This window comes from Podarcis cretensis (assembly GCF_951804945.1).
Source record: "Podarcis cretensis genome assembly, chromosome: 5".
Lineage (NCBI taxonomy): Eukaryota > Metazoa > Chordata > Lepidosauria > Squamata > Lacertidae > Podarcis > Podarcis cretensis.
The window spans coordinates 53,835,702-53,856,602 of NC_137174.1; the positions used below are offsets into that span (position 1 = coordinate 53,835,702).

A 20,901-nucleotide genomic window follows, 5' to 3' on the forward strand; every position below is an offset into this window, starting at 1 on the left:
TCTTTGCCAGAACTTCCCAAGTGGTTTCTACCTGGTGATGCTCATGGGTCTATGGAGCAATGCAAGGTGCAACAAACAAGCTGCTCCATCAGAATCCCTTACCTGAACGGACCTAAACATGAGCTGGAAATCCAGACCCAGTGGTTGGCTCAGGTGATATCTCTAAGATCTGGCTAGTTCACATATTCCTGGACACTGACGTTTATATGCAGTACCTGCCACTGATCCAGTATCTTAAGAAAATAATACGTAAAGCCCTGCACTGAAGAAATGCAGTGGCCTCAGTTCTAATAATGCAAAGAAAGTAAACATGTACAATTCCTAAATGGATAGAACACATTCTTGTTGCAGAATGTGGTTATTCAGCTCATAGTTGTGGGGCTTACATTCCCTACATATTAATAGCTTGTTATAAATCTATAATTCTTTCCCTGTAACTAAACTGTTGGCTCATTGCCCCCTTTACCTTGCCACAGGCAATGACACAAACCCAAGTTATGAAGAAAAGAGAGAAAAACTGAATTGTCAACAGTTTCAATATCAGATTTGAATGCAAGAGCATGCACACTTATAGTCACAGTAAGAGAATGCACAGGTTTTAGGGGACTGAAGGTAACTACTGTTCTTATTGGAAAAAACCATTAAACATGCCACAAATCCATTAAACACTAACATACCATCATTTCAAGGATGTCTTTGTTCTTGAAATAATTTCTGGAATTGCAGCACTGCAAACTCTTGATTTTATTTTAAGTTCCTTGAGTCTTGGCAGGGCTCATTCTACCCCAAAACTCGATCCCCAGGCATGGAGTGGTTTTTGAAGCACGCAATGGAATGTGCGTAACCCCTGTTTAATCATGCATCTCTAAGCACAAAATGAGCTAAGCCACAAAGCAGTAGCACACTGGCCCAAAAATATTATCTTATTTCTAAAATCCATTTTCTCCATATAGTATAGCTTTCCAACCACATTTTCTAAGCTTCTCTTGAGTGGAATTAACTAGGCCTGAAGCTGCTTGAGATTCGGACAAGTCAATTTCAACACTCCATTTACCTGCCTGCACATACTTCTAATCAGGAATTGGGATGGGAAGGCAGTCTTATTCTTTTCTATAATGTTTGCAGTGTGCACTCATCAAACTGCCACTGCTGTATCAGTTACTGCCTTTGTAGCAACAGGGGAAACAACTCTTGTTGTTGGGAAACAACAACAGCACAGATTTCAAGGCAGGCAAAGCAATCACGTGGCTAAAGAACCAGACTACCATCCAGAAACTTGCGGGCAAGTTTCCTTTCCACACTGGATGTCCACCTTCAGTCCAACAGACTTTAAACAGAACCTAATCCAAGGCTGACATTCGGCCCATCTTAAAAGCAACTCGCAGTAGGAGACAGCAAAGTGGGATGGCAGCACTCACCTGACCTCCAGTCAATTGCATCACTGTGGCTTACCAGAAGGGGAAGGGCAAGGCTGGTACAGTGCAAAGATGCCAGTAGGAGCACTGGTTTGGCATGAAATCCATTTCTTGCTCCCTTGGGCCAAAAGGTTAAGTAGGTGTAGTAATGTATAATCCTTCCACCCATTCAAGCACCCAACTTTCAGGATTATAATGCCACCAGTTTCCCCAGATCCCACTACCTTTGTGGAAAACACAGCTAAGACTTCAGGTCTGTAACATTAACAGATCCTCCAGGATCTCATCAAGCAATGACAGAAAAGGGCTTTTCTTTCTTTTGCATCTCTTGAGCATTCCTCTGAAACCACTTGTTCCAGCATTTACAAATTTGCAAGGTGCCACCAGACATAAATGCATTTGAGGACGTTCGACTGATATAATGGCCAGTGACTCAAGTTATCTTTCCTTGCCCCTCACCTCATGCTTCAGTGGGCTCTTGTAACTTTACCTCAAGGTGCTGCATGTACATTTTGCTCCTTTAGAAATGTAGAATCAATTTAAAAACAATTAAATAATATTTCAGGGAGGAGGAAGGAAATGGCTTAGTGGCGTTACCAGTGTCTATAAACAAATCAGTGTTACACACAGCCAGTTTCTGCTGTAACAAAACTGGTTTCCACAAAACCAGACAGGGAACAAAATAAGGTTGTATATTTTAAAAAGTGCTTTGTCCACTCCCATAGCAGGCTTACCACACAAATTATGTACTTTTGTATGCACGCTTCCTTTACAAAAGGAGATTCACCATTTAGAAGTGCTCTGATTCACCTCCAAAATGAAACATTCATCACAGCTAGTCAAATACGTGAGGATAAAAATGGTTTGCTCCTGCATTATCAATCATTTATAAAGCAGTATTTCATTTTCAAAGTGTTTTACAATAATTATTTTGCTTATCAACTCAAGAAACGTCTGAACAAGGTCACAACAATTCCCTTTCGCACGTGGGGGCTTGGGGCTGAGAGGCAGCCAGTCCCCAAGGTTATCCAGAATGTATAAGGCTGACTAGACGTGAATCTAGATTTCCCAGAACCACATTTCAACTCTCTGGCAGCAGAGGTGCTGACAGCTCATACCTAAAGCTACCACTTTCATCAAAGGGAAGAGGCTTTACTGTGTATCAGGTGGGCACAGCTATTCCAACATATACCGTAAATGATAACACCACACGCAGATTTTCCCAAAGTGCACACTATATAGAGAAGCAAGGAAGAATTTACCGAGGGGTAAATTCCTCCAGTGAGGGGACAACTTGAGAAAACAGATATGGCCAAAGAGGAACTGTTATTAAGGGAGACAAAACTTGTACACAGCCAAGTCCTAGAACCTGAAACTAAAGAACCTGAAATTAAACTACCGGTACACACATTCTAGTTTTTAAAAGTGCACTATGTACTCAGAATGTACTATGGATACCAATAAATATGCATACATTTATTCTGAATAGGGTACCAGAAAATCAAAGCCCTTAGGTTCTTCCATGCAAAACTTTAAAATAGTCATACATCACTCCCAAATTTAAGCTATAATTTGCAAGATCCAAATTGCTGGGTTAAATTCAGGGTCTTTTCTTTCTAAAAGAAAGAAAGCACACTGCTGCAAGTCTATTAAGATCTGAACATAACAGAAGAATAAGATTTGCGTCTAGCACTTTGTCTTACAACTTATTAATATGAAGTACTAGAAATAAATGCGTGCAGATTTTACCATACACTTAGGAATATGATATAAATGAATGTGAAATACTTGATCTAGTTTTCCTGAGTTTATTTACAAAATGAGCCAGGGAGGCTAAGGTCAGGATTGTTCTGTTTGGTATTCTCACACACAGTGGCAACAACAGTGAATTATGTCTGGGTCCAAATGGAACTTCAGCTGAAAGATGGGATATAAATATTTTAAATACGTGCACACGTTTCAAAAATGTGCAGGTTGTGGGTGGAGAGACTATTAAAACACATCTCACAGATTTGACTCACAGCTTAAACGGAGCTGCACACTTTGGAAAAGTGCAGAAAGAAAGCACTGGGGAAATATTTGTCCCAAGAATCTATAAAAAGTGCCGCCAGTGGACATAGTCTCAGCTTGTTTACTGACGTGAGCAGGCCCACTTGAAGCAATCTTGTAGAATTTCAAGGAGGGGGGCAGAGAGAGATTAGCAAGTGAGTTAGAATGCTAATAGAAAAAAAGCACCATCTGGCTTCCAGCCAGAAACCAGTGAAGCCAGTTGGGTGTACAACAGAGAGGGGTGGATGGGATGGATATGGTACACAGCCCAAAGCTAGCTGCCCATGCAGCAGAGGCATCTAGGAAGAGCAAATAGGGTTATGAACAATACTGAATCCAAGCTAGTAGAGCAGGCATGAGAAGCCAACGATGGTTTACAAACCCCATCTAAAGCAAACCATGGTTAACATTAACCTCAGTGCAGACATAATGCTACATAGTGGTTAACGCAAAGAAGAGGGGTGTTAGCAAAACCTATGATTTCTGTGCCTATGTTTTTAAAAGCCACACCTGCCTGACCAGAAGGGGTTAAAATAAAATTTAAACACCACACCAGACAAGCACCCACTTGTAGACAAAGGGGGAAGAAACTGAGTCAGGGACCTAATAGTGGACAATTTTGAAAATTACAGGGTATGTCAATAATGGAGATAACAGGGGGATTCAAAAAGGAAATAATCTCCACAAGGGGGTGGGGGGAGAATAAAGAAAGAAGCAAAAAGGAGCAACTGCCTGCAACAAAGCCATTAGATTCAGGGCTTTTATCTTTGCCAATGTTAAGTCTGCAGACAGTTGCAGACTTAAAGACGCTACAGATAGAGAGCAATGAAAATCTGAAGGTGAAGCAATCCTTTTGTTTGCCTTGGAGCCCAGAAGGAGATTTCTCCACCAGCATTAAAACACACTGTCTGGTTCTCAGGTGACTGTTTTAGCTACTGCTACTTTTAGCTGCACCAGAAGGGTGTCCATTAAATTTTGTTGGCATAAACGGCTTGAGAAAAGGGACACAAGCCAGAGAACCCTGCCCTCGTCCTCTCCCTCAAACACCCCAACACCTCACTACCTGCTGCCTATTTCCTAGCACTCTTCAGGTGTTGAGCCAATCACTATCCTGCTAGTGGCCCACTGATATCCTTGTAAGCATCCAACATATAAAAACAAAGAACGCATTTCAAGTGAAGGCAAAAGTTACTCCTCAAGCAAAATGCCACCAACCCAAAAGCAGCACTTTGCTTCAGTGATATAGCTGTGGGAACCTACAGTGAACCCAGACTGCTTTCTCAATAGCTGAGCATGACTAGAATAGGGGACAAAGTATTGCTCTGAAACATTAGGGCAATGTTGGATGCCAGTGTTCAGGAGTAGGGTGAAGGAGGTTATTCATTGAAAGCAAAATGGAAGATAAGTCTGAGAAGACCAGTCCTCTCCAAACCTGCTCTGAGCTTTTACAGTTAGAAGTTCTGAAGGCTGAAAGTCCAGATTAAATTCTCTAAAGCTCCTTCACAAACACAGAACAGTGCAAGAACCACATAACATGATCCTCTGCTGTTGCAAGAGAGGATGTTTGTGTATATCACAGCCATATGGATGGGGCCACCTGCATGGAACTTTCCCTAATCTAACCCTTGCTAAAAGGGAGCTGGCAGATGGGAAAGATCAAAGAGACCGGATCCTGCTCTGTGACTACAATATTTACGTGGAAACATGGAATCATACCTCAGGGAACTGCTCCCATTTTACTGTGTTCGCTTCCTCCCTCCCCCTCTCTCACACACACGTAATGGAGGGACAGCGTATAACGAAACCAAAAACGGGCAAAACTAATTTTAAAAGCGTCTCAAGTTCAATGCTGCTGACATAACACAAAAGAGAATAAAGAACACACACTGGGGATTTTTAGATCTTGTTGTGAAGGGCAAAGAAAATAAAACAAGAAGAGTTTAAGAAAGTAAACAATACATGATGTGAGGTTCCTGAATGGCGGCATGCTCAGCTTTGCAGCTCTTTAGCTGTACTAGGATGGCAGAAGCTCCAGGTCGCCACCAGCACAAGCACGGTCCTAAGCCTGTCATTGTCTTCACTATGCTGCAAAAACTTCTCCCCACATTGCATATTTCAGTCTTCCTGCCCTGTCTCCAACCCACTGACAGGAAACCGAAACACAGCATACAGCAGCTTGGCTCATAATAGGGATCTATAAATTGTAATGCACTGTGACTATGTGTTTCTTAAATGCACGAAATAGCAGAGAGTTTTCTTCCCCACCCCTCCCAAGGAGATGTTCAATTTTAACAAGGCAACCATGTTCCTCGTGATAAATCTAAATTCTACACCATTAAGTCTCCTATACAGTGGTACCTCGGGTTACGAACTTAATTCGTTCTGGAGGTTCGTTCTTAACCTGTTCTTAACCTGAGGTGCGCTTTCGCTAATGTGGCCTCCCGCTGCCGCCTTCCGTTCTCAAACTGGGGCAAAGTTCACAACCCAAGGTAACTACTTCCAGGTTAGCGGAGTTTGTAACCTGAAGCGTTTGTAACCCGAGGTACCACTGTATGTCCTTTGGGGCAATAAAGATACTGACAAAGGGCATTATTTAGGCATACCTGCAAAAAGCTAAAATTGTGACTATTCCCCCCAGTAGCTTTTAGGAATACATCGTGAAGTCGAGATCTCAGAAGTATCCTGTGCTAATTATCACAGTTTAGCACTCTTATGCTGCTAACGTATCTTGGGAACTGTAGTATGTTAAGGAGGCTGAAAGTTGTTCAGAGACCCCTTGGCAGAGGTACAATTGCATAGGAACCATGACTGCTAAGGTGGCGCAAGAGCGCTTTAAATATATGGTGTGGCATGGATGTGACTTCTGTAAAGATTAATATCAGTTCTTTGCAACTTGGGTACTTCCTCTTTTCCTGTGATGTTCCCTTTTTTTTGATAAGCAACAGTGTTACAGTACCCCTTCTCTCAATCCGTGGCCCGTAGCACCTATTCATTTATTACAGTTATGAGTACCCATTCAGCATACGAGGCTGCTCATTAGCAAGAAAGATTCATTAATCACACTAGCAATATTTTCCAAAAAAAAATCTAACAATTCATCAGGATTCTTCCTACAGAGCAGAAGAGTTTTAGGTGGGGAACACACACACACACACACACACACACACACACACACACACACACACACACATTTTTCACCTTCTCACCCATTGCTTTTTCCTGTAAGACCTATTGCAGTTGTTAAGAGTCGTCAACAGGCTCATCACAGCTATCTGCCAATCACCCAATCCCACCACCCTTCTGAGTAATACCCCTCACCACCTTCTCACTATACAGAAGGGTCTGGTGACTTCTGTTTCAGTGTATCTGAAGAAGTGTGCATGCACACGAAAGCTCATACCAAGAACTAACTTAATTGGTCTTTAAGGTGCTACTGGAAGGATTTTTTTAATTTTGTTTTGACTATGGCAGACCAACACGGCTACCTATCTGTAACAGAGAGAGAGAGAGAGAGAGAGAGAGAGAGAGAGAGAGAGGGAGGGAGGGAGAGAGAGAGAGATACAGTCCAGCTGGTATCTTCCTCATCTGCCTACCTCTTTCCCAAGTCCTCTTTGGGCATTCAAAACAATGCATAAGGGTGAAAACTGTGTAGAGGGCACACAGGGGTGTGACCTGGGGGCCGAGCCTAAAAAGTCAGATAGAGAGGCCTGAAGTTCTCCACGCTTGGGTTCCCATGGAGATTCTGGCTGCATTCAACTGAGCATGCCCAGAAGCCTCCCTTTGTATAGGGGTTCCAATCACAGGGTAGAGCGTATCCAGATTCAACTGAAAATTGTTTAGAGCCCCCTCTGCACTGAACACATGAAAGGATCTCTCTCTCTCTCTCTCTCTCTCTCTCTCTCTCTCTCTCTCTCTCTCTCTCACACACACACACACACACACACTTCTCCACTTTAAGCCCACCCCTGTACACCTGTATGCATTAAAAAGGGCTCTTGAATCCTTCCCATTGTGGTAGATGGCCCTTTGCAGGCAAGAAAATAAAGCCCAGCTTCTCCCATTTGATTTTGTGCCTATGCATCTGTTGCTCCCTCCCCTGTTTTCTTTCAGAACTTGACCTCCTTTGCATTCCCACAGACCTAACAGAATTTCCTCTAGTGTTTTTCCCCCTTTCTAAAATCCCCTCCCCCTCACAAAACTATTGGTGTCTCAAAAGCATGCAGCTGTGTGCACTTTTAGCATTATCGTTAATTGAAATTGCAAGCTCAGCTCAAGACAACAACAACGGGCCCAGCCCCCAGCCCTTTGCAGAAGGAAGTAAACATACACAGGAAACCCACAAAGAACAGGCTTGCGATGTCAGGGGACAAGGCAGGACACCAAAACAAAAACTACAAAGCGCTGCTGTGACAGAGGGACGCTGGTGCGCACACAGAACCTTTTGATTTTGTGGAAGCACGTTAACTTCTGCTGTTCCAGCCAGAGAGTTGTGGCTGTGTCTTTAGCCAGGATGCTAAGCTGGAAATGCCCCTGCTGCGGGTGGCATGGGGGGAACCCGTTTCAGACTGAGGGTTGGCCTCCAATCTGAGCACCTTACCAGAGGGCCACATGCTGGGGGTGGAGAGGGCCTGAGGCAAAAGTGAGCAAGGCAGCAAAGGTGAATTTTACCTTTGCACAGGAAGCTAATTTCTACCCACACTCATACAGCCACCTCTCTATTCTCCACCCAGGCAAGCAAGATACAGAGTACGAGGGCAGGCAGAAGACATTCAGAGGTTGGTGTGGAGAAGCTTTGCCCCTCCAGATGTGGCTGAACTCCCATCACCTCGGACCATCATCCAGGTTTGCTGGGGCTGGTGTAGTTGTAGTTCAGCAACATCTGCAGGGCAAATGGGTTTTCCGCACCTGTTCAAGGAGTTGATGAGGCAGAATTTGTGAAGGGTGTGGTCAACAGCCAGACAGAGCGGTGGTTGGGTCCCACTGGAGTACCAGGCCTGAGGTCCCCTCTTCATTATCAGTGGATTCAGAAGGCGGTCTGAGTAAGTCTCCCCTTCCCATGCAAGAGGTTTTCCCTTCCACAGGACCATATCAGCGAGCCTGGGAACAGTGATTCAACCAGCCTCCCTACACCCACCCTCCCCAATCCTGAAGATACGTTTATAAATAGGAAGCCTGGGTACAATGATAGCATCCTGAAAGCAATGCCATAACCCGATCTGCGTGTGAACTAAGTCCCTGTTGTCTCAGTAGTATTTATATTACTCTAACTCCTGTTACAAAGGAGATGAGTCATAGAGTAGAGCTAGCCAAGCAACAAAACTGCATGGCTTGCTGAAAAACTTGGGCTCAAGGATAAGCGGGCTGCATCCTGAAGCACGTTACAAGAGCACCACTCCAGAGGAGCAATGGCTAGCCAGATTTAAAAGCCTTTGGACAATGCCATTTCCCTGCAATAGGCAGGGATTATGACAGGCCTTAACATGTAGTGTCTGAGAAATCCGATACCCTAGCAACCTCATGTATGGACACTGACCCAATCAGATTTCAGTTTGCAAAGAGAAGAGAAACAGTATTTCTTATGCATACAGATGAGCTGCAAAAATGGGTCACTTCTTTGCATTTCGGGGAGGGTAAGAGAGGTAGTTCTTCTTTCCAGATCTTTGCACGGATTTGTGTGTGTGTGTGTCTGTGTGCGCATGCTGTTTTGTTCCGTTTTGAAAAAAGCACTCACCTGGTGCAATGTGGCATTTCCAGGCTGCCAGGGCAAACCAGAGGAAAGCTGAAGGGTTTAACATTTAGACACACTGATAAAAGTTTGCATTTTCAGGAAGACAGTTTATCAGTAACTTACCGGTTCTTTTCTAGTTCGTTGTGCGTAGATCTGGAAGATAAACCAAGAAGAAAAGGATTAGCCATTTTATAACTTCAAGAGCCAATTCCCCTAAATTGTGAGCAGTTTTTCTTTATTAGTTACAATGGATCAGAGCAGCTCATTCAACCATGCACACAAAGAACTACCGTATTTTTCCATGTATAGGACTAGGTTTTTTTACAAAAAAAAAGGTTTAAAATTGGGGCTCGTCTTATACACTGGTAGTGCTGAGGGATGTTTTCTTAATTTGGAATCCCCCAAAATAGGGGGCGTCTTATAGACGGAAAAATACGGTACTTACTGACCCTATAAGTACAGGTCCTTAATTATTGTTTAAATATTTGGAGCTCTAGATCTTATTATACCAACGGTTTTCAAGGCTTGGGATTTTCATTCATTTCACTTGCTCATTGTTTCAGCCACCACTAGTGCCCTGTATGAAGCAGCGTGGCCCACATAATTTTAGAGTTATGATACAGCTTACACAGGTTAGTTACCACAAGATGAAAACAGAGATCTGGGAGAAAGCCCTGAGTACAGTCATACCTTGGGTCGCGATTGCTGTGGGTTGCGCATTTTCGGGTTACGGATGTGCCGAAACCCGGAAGTACCGGAACAGGTTATTTCTGGGTTTCAGTGCTTGCGCATGCACAGAAGCGCTAAATCACACTTTGCGCATGCGCAGAAGCGCCAAATCGTGTCACGTGCGTGTGAAGACACAAAACTGTGGGTTGCAAACGTGCCTCCTGCATGGATCACGTTCGCAACCTGAGGTTCCACTGTACTCATGAGGCTCCTCAGATCATATTTCAGCTCCCATTGATCATCTGTTCACTTCTTCCCGTAAACAAATCAGAAGTTGAAACAGTGGAAGAGGTTTCAAACTCAGGATAAGTCATCCTGAACAAGCCAATTTACGGAAGTTTTAATTATTTTGAGCAATTTTGCAAGTTTCCAAGGCCCTTTGTATTAATGAGACTGCAAACTTTGTTTTTTATTGGCCTACATCATGGATAGCATAACGGAAGCAGGAGACAATGAATGTTTAGATCCCATCAAACTCTATATTATTTAAAGTGCTAACCGTAACCAACAAGATCCTATGACTTAAAAAAAATTGACATAAAAGAATTTGAGAGCAGCATGTATATTTTATGATAGACTAACTTAAAATAAGAGGTGAGTGGCTTAGAAAAAGAATAGAAAGAAATATCCATTTGTTTGCCAATTGACATCACACTTGGTTGAAGGCCAACTATTTCCTTTTAATATATTAAAAATATTTATAACTCACCCTTCATCTACAGATACTTGGCCAGGGTGCAAAACTTTAAAAACCACCATACAACAAGCACCAAAACCCTCAAAACAAATAGAGGGAGATAAAAATAACAAAGCAGGCTAATAAGCAACTAAACCATGATATGCCTGGGCAAATAATAGGTTTTGACCTGGTGAAAAAATATTGTCAGAGCCAATCTCACTTCTAAGGGCAGGATATTCCACAAACAGGGTGCCACCACAGAGAAGGCTCTCTTCTGCATCACCACATACCACATCTCCCCCAGTGATAGGACATGTTGAAGACACTCCTTTGATCTTAAGAAAGGGGCAGGCTGATATAGGGAAAGGCACTCCTATAAACTATCAACATCTAAAAAAGATCCTTGCAGAGAATCCTAATGACAATAGAATTGACTTCAAAACTACAGTAGTTCCAAACTCAATGGCGATTCCTCTATTAAATCAGAAGCTTCTTAAGAAATAAGGGTAGGGGAACTGGTGAACAGGGCCAACTTTTGCTGGGCAAGTAGAATACACAAAGATTAATCTGAATTACTCACACCTTCAACCTGGAACTGAATGGATAGCTACATGCATAAGCCACTAACTATAATATTGTCAGGAATTTGGAAGCTGGTTCTAAGAAGCATAGTCTCCTATGTTCTGATGGACAGATGCCTGTCTCCTCTCCCACTGTGCAAATTATTACAAAGCCTAGAGCAGAATGCACAAGTGTAAAAAGAAAACCAGCAACAGTCAATGAACTCTTTTTTAGCCTAAAGATGTATGAGCATTTGGAGTAAAATCAAATGTAAAAACAATGGGACCCTATTGTCACATGCTATGCAGAAACTTAGAAATAATAAAAAAAATAAATGAGAGGACAGAACTCACATCCTTCCGGCGTTCTCATAAGAATTCTTCTCCACCATTTTGAGATTTTGTTGACCAAGCCATTAAATGTATGTTTGAGCTCATTGGTATAACACAGCTGCACCCCTACCCATTTCTTAGGTTGTCTCCATAATAACCAGCAGTCATCAGAATGTTATAAACATCCTTTTAATCTCTATTTTGGAACAACTAGTTTTAAATTTCACACACACACATATCATATTCCTATTCATACACTGTATTCTTTGGACTGTGCACTGTGTTAAAATACATGCATTTCAACTATTAAATGAGAATGAAAGAGGGGTGGGAGACACTACAGTTCTCCCATGTCCCAAGAAATACAAACGAAATTCCTTTGAACTGTATTTCAAGCAGCAGCATCTAAAGGTATAGAAATAAAATCTGACACTGTTGTGAACTTACGCATTCAGAGTAATCTGTGTGTAAATTACTGCGTGTAAATCCAGTGTGTTATTAGTTTTATTTACTGTTATGTTCCTGCAGGAGATGTCTCCCTCTTCCTGGAGACTCCATTAATGGCTCCAAACCCAAAGATATGCAAGGGATTGAATTCCAACATTATAATCAAGCCAGTCATGAAGGTTGGCGCTGAAAGAACAAAGTTCGGCCCACCGCTGGGAACAAAATTAAAACAGCAGGCTCTCCCTATTTCTTCTCACACAGGAGACTCTTTATTACTTATCTTCCTTCTATCAGACACCAAAGCTGAAGAGGGTTGCCATTTTTCCATGAAACTGGAAAGTTTATTATGTGATTTATAACCATATTGGCATAAAGTAGTATGAATTTTCCCAGACAAGGAAGGGGGGTGGAGGGGGGGACCTCTGCCGCTTCTAAATATATCCTGTGAGACTATTACGATGAACAATCCTTAAAATAGAAAGCATTTTGAAATATATCTAGTTTTCTCCTTGGTAACTTGTGGTATAATCAGAATTCTCTCCTCAGAAATCTTTGCCATTTCTTCCATAGCTTCCTCGTAGTAAGTACACTCATAATTGCCTCTAAACTAAAAATTATAATCATTCAATGGAGTAATATCCTGACTTTCTGTTAGATCGTATACACTCATGTGTTAAGTATTGCCCACGACTGTGACTAAATTGTGCGGTTGCATAACCATCGCTCAGTTGTAAGCTAGACAGAATTTGGCTAACAGTGCACTCCTCTAAGTGTCTTTTTAGAACTAAGCCCCACTCTCTTGAAGGGGTTTACTCCCTGGTAAGTGTATGTGAACAGCAGTCTGAATCCTAGTTAGCGTTTTGGTTTTTTAAGCAGAATTTTATTCCTTATGGATGTCCACATGACCACCAGATTAATTCCATTTTTATTTCTATTTTGGTAAAGGCAGAGAAAAGAGCCTCAATACTGTATACAGCATTTACAGAATTTCTGTGAGGCTGAAGGGACGAAATGTTTGCCCAAATGACGATTTTGGTACAGGACATCACAGTTTTTCAAAGTAGCAGCCTTATTACATATACACATAACGCTAGCCAGAAGTGGAGCTAAAATCTGATGAGGAAAAGGGATTAGCTGTAGAACAGCACAAACGGTTCCAATTCTTATTATTCTTGTTTACCAGATTTGACTCAATTGCACGCAGTTGTGTTTCCAGACTGGGGTCTTATATCACAAATGGGTCATTCAGATACAATCTCTCTGTGTGAGTAGTTGGCTTCCACACACCCCAGTTTTCTCAATCCTGCGTATTCATCGTTTTCCCACCCATGTGGGTTTGTTGCCCCACTTCTACATCACAAACTACACAAACCTTTTCTATTCAGGACACCTTTTCATAAACAATTCTCAGGAAGTGCACAAGAGCAAATGTTGCAAGCCTTAGTTATCTTGTTTCACAATAAGCAAAAATAGAGACTTGTAGTTTTTGGTTTTTTTGTGGGGGAGGGTGGACATTTCCATTTGTTTGTTTCTAATTTTTAGTACCAAGGTTTTGCACAAGAGGGATAAATATTTTTATCTAATTTTAAAACCTAGAAAGTGTGGGGCAAAAGGTAAATGCCTTAGTTATCTTGTTTCACAATAAGCAAAAATAGAGACTTGTAGTTTTTGGTTTTTTTGTGGGGGAGGGTGGACATTTCCATTTGTTTGTTTCTAATTTTTAGTACCAAGGTTTTGCACAAGAGGGATAAATATTTTTATCTAATTTTAAAACCTAGAAAGTGTGGGGCAAAAGGTAAATGTGGAGGAGCCCATAGTCTCAGAGGTACATACCTCCCCCCCCCCAGACACACAGTAGAGAGATCTTGAAAAACAGCCTTTCCTAATCAGGTTGCTGAAATTCAGATGTGCCTTCAACATCACACAGTTGGTGGAAATAAGCCCACTCATATCATTTGAGCTACCAGGAAGAAAATGGTTACATTGTGCTCAACTGGGAAGCAAATGGAAGTCTAGGGGTGTTGTGTTAGAAGCCACCCACCCAAATCACACACCCCAAAATGCTAACAAGCTTCCATACCAGCTGTAATTGCAGATGTCTTAATGGGTTGCTTTTACTTATCAGATTTTCTATAGTAAGGGGAGATCCATATTATTATTATTATTACTTTTGAAGCATGGACCAGTATTTTAATGGCAATGATGTCATGTGGAAACTAAAAAAAAGAACAAAAACCAAAACCAAGCCTTGCCTACATGAGCAGCACCAATTCCATAATAAACTCCTATCTGGAAGCACTCTTAGTCACAATTCAGCATAATGCTTACTCCCTCAGTAAAGCAAGCTTTATTCCATCATTGTATATTTGCTGAATTTTGTGGCACTGCTCTATACTCTGCTGCCTCCATTTCAGAAGGCTATGTGGTTCTTCGATGCTGACCCCTTACTTTAGAACACAGGTGGGAAATGGGGGCCCCACAATAACCCCCTCCCCCCAGCTGTCTGAGAACAAACTGGTAGGTTTCTGTCATCCACGCCATGGCTTCCCCTAAAGAATCATGGGAACTGTAGTTTACCACTCACTGAGCTACAATTCCCAGCACCCTTAACAACCTAAAGATTCTTTGTGGGAAGTTATGAGCTTTAAATGTACAGTGTGGATGTCTGTCTGTCTGTCTCTCTCCCCCCCCCCCCCGCCAAACACACTGAAATCAGAAAGAAATAATTTCATTCGAAATCTGAAATTCAGAGGACTGGTAATTCAAACCTCATGTAGCCATGGGGAAAACTGAAGCAAATCAATCTTTATTCTGGATTAACCAGTGCAGAAGGCATGTCCCTGGCTTTGCCAATCATTAATTCTACCTCTGTCACTGGCATGGGCAAATGCACACACAGACATGGATCGATTACCTCCCTGCTTCCCCCCCCCCCCAACACACACTAAGGAATCCTCCTCTTGACAGAAAATAGGCTGCACAGCATTTGCAATTCCTTACTACAAAGTATCAGGCAGTGCAAAGTTAATTAGCGCAAGTCTTTAAGGTAATAGTTGAACAGTCACAAACAGATGTCTTGGGTAAGCCACTCCCCTCCAGCCTGACATAGTCCTAATAGTTGGGTGTAGGCTTAAAATGCTTCATCTTGGAGAAAGGCCCAGTGAATGGTCTGGAAACACCCAATATTGCAGAGTTACCAAAACTAAGCCGATGAGTGACCTGAAGGTCACAGGGCACATTATGATGATTTTAATGAAAAATAATTTTTATTTTTTTCCAAGAATATTTGTAAAAATTATGGCCATGAGCCATCGTAGCACAGGTACAGCATAGCCTGGGAGAGAAAGGAAGAAGGAAGATTGCTGGATGCGGATCTCCTTCTGCATAAGGAGTGGTACGACTGTGGCATGAGCTTTTCTTCTTCTTTTAACTTCAAAAAGACTCATGTGGATCCAAAGGTGCCCTTCCACTCAAAGCAAGATCGGATCCTACTTGGCAGAACATTTCACAATGAAGTGAAATCCAGAGGTGTTCTTCCATTTGCACAAGATAACTCTCTCTCTTTCCCAACTGGATTTCGTATCTTGAACTGTGTATAGTTTTAAGCCTCTTTTCGCATGCCCAAAACACAGTCCAATACAGAGATGGGGAACTTCTGGCTTCTAGTTGTTGCTGGACTACAATTCCCATCATCCTCTGTAGCTGTTTGTGCTTGTCTGGGGCTGGTAGGAGCTGCAGTCCAGCAACCACCTGGAGGGCCATAAGTTCACCATCCCTGTCCTAACAGCTGGGTTATATGCAGTTCCTCACTGGGAAACATTGGCAAGTAAGGTGTTTGAAATCCCCCAAACCCTGCTGCAAAACAAGCTTTGCAACAGAGAAATATTTACTATGCACTGGAGAGCTTCATGTACACAGTGTACAGGCATGCCGTTGCATAATGCCTTTGCAGCTGCAGGTACTTTGTGCAGCAAGGTCTCCCCTAGTGCTTTGCACAACAGTTTGCAGAACGGCACTAGGGAACAAACCCATTCTACCCGCCCTTCTTTGTAACCTAACCGACCATCGTCTTTTTTCCCCAAAGTGGATATTACAAAGGAGGAATTTACTTTCACATTTCTAAAACAATTCATACATCAAAGCAGCTAAAGATCTTTTCACATCAAGGCAGCATGCAGAAACATATGAGCAACAGAACAATGAGGCTGTTTCTCTCCCGTCTCCCCATATAAACCTGTGTTGCTGTTGACGTTCCCTGTAAACTGCAAAATCCAAGACAGAATAGAGTCAACAGCCTTCTTTGCACATTCATACTGATGAACTTAAGAAGCCTAGGGAAGGGGACATAATTCACAGTTCTGCTGCTATACTAGACTCGTTGAAAGAAATAGGAATTCAAGAGAAGTCGTGTTTTGGAACAACACGTCCTGGAAGGTTATTTAAATGTACAGACCTGACCTAACCTGGTGAATAAAAGGCATACAACACATTGGCCCAGTTCACACATCACATTAAACCATAATCTGATAACAAGAACGGGTTTAACGTGCATGAGTAGTGTACTCGTCCAAATAACTTATTGTGCTACAAAGAGTAGGGTACTTTTGAACTCTGCTCAAAAGTTCCTGTGGTGTTCCTTAGAAGGCTGGATTGTTGTGTTGCCTGGACTTGAGCTCATAGTTTCTTTCCTCCAAAGAAATCCTGAGTGATAACCAATGTTTGTTCTGGGCTTACTGCTTATGGTTTGTTTGAAGAAAACAATCCACAAGCCTGGTCTGAACAACAATCCAAACTCAGTCTTCTTTCATCTGCGGTATGGCAAGAGCAGGAGGAGGGGACCACCCCTGCAGAAACATCTGAACAGAATGCACCAGCACATTTGTCATTCAAATTACACCACAGGTAGTTGAAAACCATGGTTTCATATGATGTGCTATCTGGGCCAATGACTATAATACACCCACTAGAGTATGAGGGCCAGTTTGCAAAATGGCAATTGCAATGCTTTGAGCAGGACTGCTAACCCAGACCTTTGCTACTAGTAAGTTATTGAAATATTAAGCAACGTCAAGTCCTCAGCACAACCAAGACAGTGTAAAATAATACATCTGCTTAACCTAGTTTCTTTATTTAAATAAAATATGTTGTTCCAGGGAATGGAAAAACGACCTTTAGAAATACAGCCTCATGAATACCCAAAGTTAACCCCTACAGAGGCATAGAAAGTAACTCTTGTAGGAGAAGCAAGCAATCCTGGAAACTGATTGCAACTCACAAGATTCTCTTTACATATATTTAAATTCACTGGAGTGTCACTACATGTGTTTTATATTTAAAATGTTACATCCATGGGCACTGCCTGTGTCTTTATTTTTATTTCTATACACTACTAAGATGGCAGAGCCACTCTAAACATAACAATTATAAAAATATACTTGGGAAACAATTCATATGGCCATTGCTATCTAGTGATGTCTTTTCCATGTCAAAAGTGGCCATTTAAAATCAAGCCAATGTGTGAAAATAACCCAGCCTTTGTTTTTCCATGTTCACTTTTTCAATTAGAACAAATAAATGTGACTTGAAATAAAAACTGACACAGTACTGTAAATTACTTGCAGTTTGATCAGTTTCACTGCCCATCTCAAACAATGTTTCTTCGCTTGGTTTCTGGGTGCCAAGACCTTTGGGATTGGTTGGACATGTCAATTGATTTTAAATATCTGTATTGATGAATTTATATTTCCTTAAGATTTATTTTATTATTCGATTTATTATTCCGCCTTTCTTCCATGATGGAACTTGGGTTCCTAAGGCGATTGGTCTCCCATCTAAGCAAAGACCTGACTTAAGACCAGCAAGATTGTAGTATCATATGCCTTTGGATCACGCCCTGGGAGGAATGATATTAAGCTATAATTCAGAATGGCAGAGGAAGCAATTGGGCAGGTTTGAGCTTGAGCTATGTTTTAACTTGAGGCATAGGTCAAGTCACAGAGTGATAGTTAGAATCCAGTCAGAATGTACCTGCATCCTAATAGAGTCACATGCTTCTTCACTGGTCTGCCCTCACTAGAATAAACCTAAAAATATGCTCCAGCAAAAAAAGAGATTTAGTACCATAGGGTGAAGAAGCTGAAGTAGAATGTGCAACTAGCCCAAGGTCACCCGCTGAACTTCATAGCAGAGTTTAGATTTGAGCCCAGGTCTTCCAGATCCTAAAGGGACGTGGGTGGCGCTGTGGGTAAAACCTCAGTGCCTAGGACTTGCCGATCGTATGGTCGGCGGTTCGAATCCCCGCAGCGGGGTGAGCTCCTGTCTTTCGGTCCCAGCTCCTGCCCACCTAGCAGTTCGAAAGCACCCCTAAGTGCAAGTAGATAAATAGGTACCGCTTTATAGCGGGAAGGTAAACGGCGTTTCCGTGTGCTGCGCTGGTGCTGGCTCACCAGAACAGCTTCGTCACGCTGGCCACGTGACCCGGAAGTGTCTTCGGACAGCGCTGGCTCCCGGCCTCTTAAGTGAGATGAGCGCACAACCCCAGAGTCGGACACGACTGGCCCCTACGGGCAGGGGTACCTTTACCTTTACCTTCCAGACCCTAGCCTTCCACTGGAGTCACACTGCCCCACTGCTGAAACCTGGTACCAAGACTCAAACTCAGAATGATAGCAACAAGTCTGTGCATTCAAACACAGGGCTACCTCAGTCACAGGAAGGTGGGAGGCAAAGAGAACATTATTTTTACAGCAGCAAAGCAATGTGTGCGAGGGGGCTCTAAACCCCCTCTGCAACTCCCCCCCCCCCAAGTTCCAAGTGCTTTTCACCCAGCCAAGGTTACTGCTGGGATCAGAGGCGTAAAAAGTTGCTCAGGGAGAGACATTCTGGGTGGAGCAAGGATTCTTCTCCATTCCATGAGATTCCTTCCATCTTTGCACGTGACGGAGGTAGTTCCACGTTTAAATGCAAGGGACTGTTGCAGTCACCTCTAGGTTGGCCCCAGGTTTTACATCACAATCAGCTCATCTCTTCTACAATAATAACATGTGCAGCATGATTTCTTCTTGTCTCCATGAGAGCTTGGAAGGTAGTGAAGAGCCAAGGCTGAAATATTGCAGAACTCAACCAACCAGCAAAATGTTTTGTCATAACCATTAGGAATCACTACAACACAGGAGCAGAAAGAGAATATGCCAAAGGTTTCAGCACTGAGAAACCAACAAGGAATCAAGATTAGAAATGGATTAATATGTATGGTCTCGGAGCTACCAACATGAGTTTGGCCAAACTGCAGGAGGCAGTGGAAGACAGGAGTGCCTAGTGTGCTCTGGTTCATGGGGTCACAAAGAGTCAGAAACAACTAAATGACAACAATATGTATGGTCTGGAATTTGAAAGTAACCAGGAGAACTATCAGTAATCTACATTTGGATCCAGATCAGGCAGTTATTTCACCGAACATTTCTGAGTATGGCGGTTATCAAACTATGTCTGTTAGAACTGTGGCACTTTTGCTGCAATGCCGTTTGTAGAGCTCTGGCCAAAAGACACAAAAGTATAGCATCAACACTAAAAAAATCAGGGTTGGACGTGGTGGTGGTAAAGAGCTAGGTGTCTGTATCAGATATTTATGATCCAGGTTTAGAGAGGCCTGAGCAATATTTCAGACACTTTTGTGGTGTGTGTGTTTCATTTTCAATGTTACTAATCCATATAAACCAATATTCAGTTACAACAACAAGTAATAAAATAAAAGTTACAGAACAAAAACAAAACAACTCAAACATATTGCTCAGCTTTATAGATAAAATAAAGTATCTTATTGTATCTTATTGAGGGCAGTTTTCAATATTTTCATAACCTGGTAAGTTGAAAAGACACTTTTTCATAAAATCCACATATTCCAAAAGGCTTTAGGTAATATTTCTAAACTGCAAGGGCAACTTCAAGAGTACCTTGAAGCTTGCTTTCATGCTCAGAATGTACACATCACCAGGGTCAGACCAGTGATAACTCCAAAGGAATTTTGTTCACCATGCCTTGTGTGTATTTTTAACTATCTGTCTTGAAAAAAGCTAATAGTCTTTAAAGATAAGAGGCACCTCTTCTTTCATTAGGCACCTTGGATCCTGCTGTCCTCAACCAGAGTGCTTTGCTCGGGTAGGAGTAGCCAAGATGGTACCCTCAAAACATTTCAGATTACAACTCCCATCAGCTGCATGCTCAAAGGTGATGGGAGTTGTAGTCCACAGCATCTGGAGAGCACCACTGCATTAGGAACATTTGGCTATAGAGGACAGTTGTTGGACTAGATGACCTGCAGGTCCTTTCCAGCAAAAAGATCTCATGGCATTAAAGTCTGTAGAAGCAGAAGCCAGGATTGCAATAAAGCAGGCACAAACCTAAAGCCACAAAAATAGTGCTAACTCTTCCTCCAGAAACCTAGCAACAGCAGTGTTCAGTTTCTAAGAAATACACAGCTCCCTTTCTGATAAGTGTGGGGCGGTTCCCACAGCTGGCCTCCTACGACCAGCCTGATAGGAATATCAGTCTACAGACATCCAGGAAAGCTGTGGTCTCTGTAGCTAATAAAACCTTAAAGGAGGTCATGTTGGACCTCTTGGGGCTAAATATATCATCCATCCTACCTCAGGGCAGTACAGGGTGTCCTGTGCCCTTCCTTTCTCCTCATGGCAATCCTATTGGGCCAGCCACTATTATTCAACCTAGCGTCACCCAGCAAGCTTGTGGCAGCATGGGAATCTAAACCAGAACCTCCCTTGTCCTAGCTTGACACTATAACCACTACACCACACTGGATGCATTCGTGATCTTTCCTATGGGTAAACTTTTGGCCACCAAATCAGCTTCCTCAAGCCAGCAATGCTCAGCAGTTCTCCAGAGGCACCTGGTTTTAAAGCAGTCGCTAAGCTTCAGAAGTCTCAGAATAACAGAAAGACCAAG

The 20,901-nt window shown here is 42.4% G+C and overlaps 1 protein-coding gene and 1 long non-coding RNA gene across 5 annotated transcripts in view; one reads left to right on the forward strand and one right to left on the reverse strand.

Annotated features, from left to right (window-relative positions):
• Positions 1-20,901, reverse strand: part of MXI1 (MAX interactor 1, dimerization protein) — a 79,428-nt gene that overhangs the window by 31,107 nt on the left and 27,420 nt on the right. For all 3 annotated transcript variants that reach the window (XM_079976115.1, XM_079976114.1, XM_079976116.1), the window contains exon 3: positions 9,316-9,345. In XM_079976115.1, coding sequence (XP_079832241.1) covers positions 9,316-9,345 — 30 coding nt within the window. The remainder of the gene's footprint in view (positions 1-9,315; positions 9,346-20,901) is intronic.
• LOC307216161 lies at positions 8,679-12,186 on the forward strand. Of its 2 annotated transcripts, none has more exons than XR_013838962.1 (2): positions 8,679-9,094; positions 12,022-12,186. It is a non-coding gene; the product is annotated as an uncharacterized lncRNA (long non-coding RNA). The 2 variants fall into 2 exon arrangements; XR_013838963.1 differs by lacking the exon at positions 8,679-9,094 and adding an exon at positions 9,329-9,412.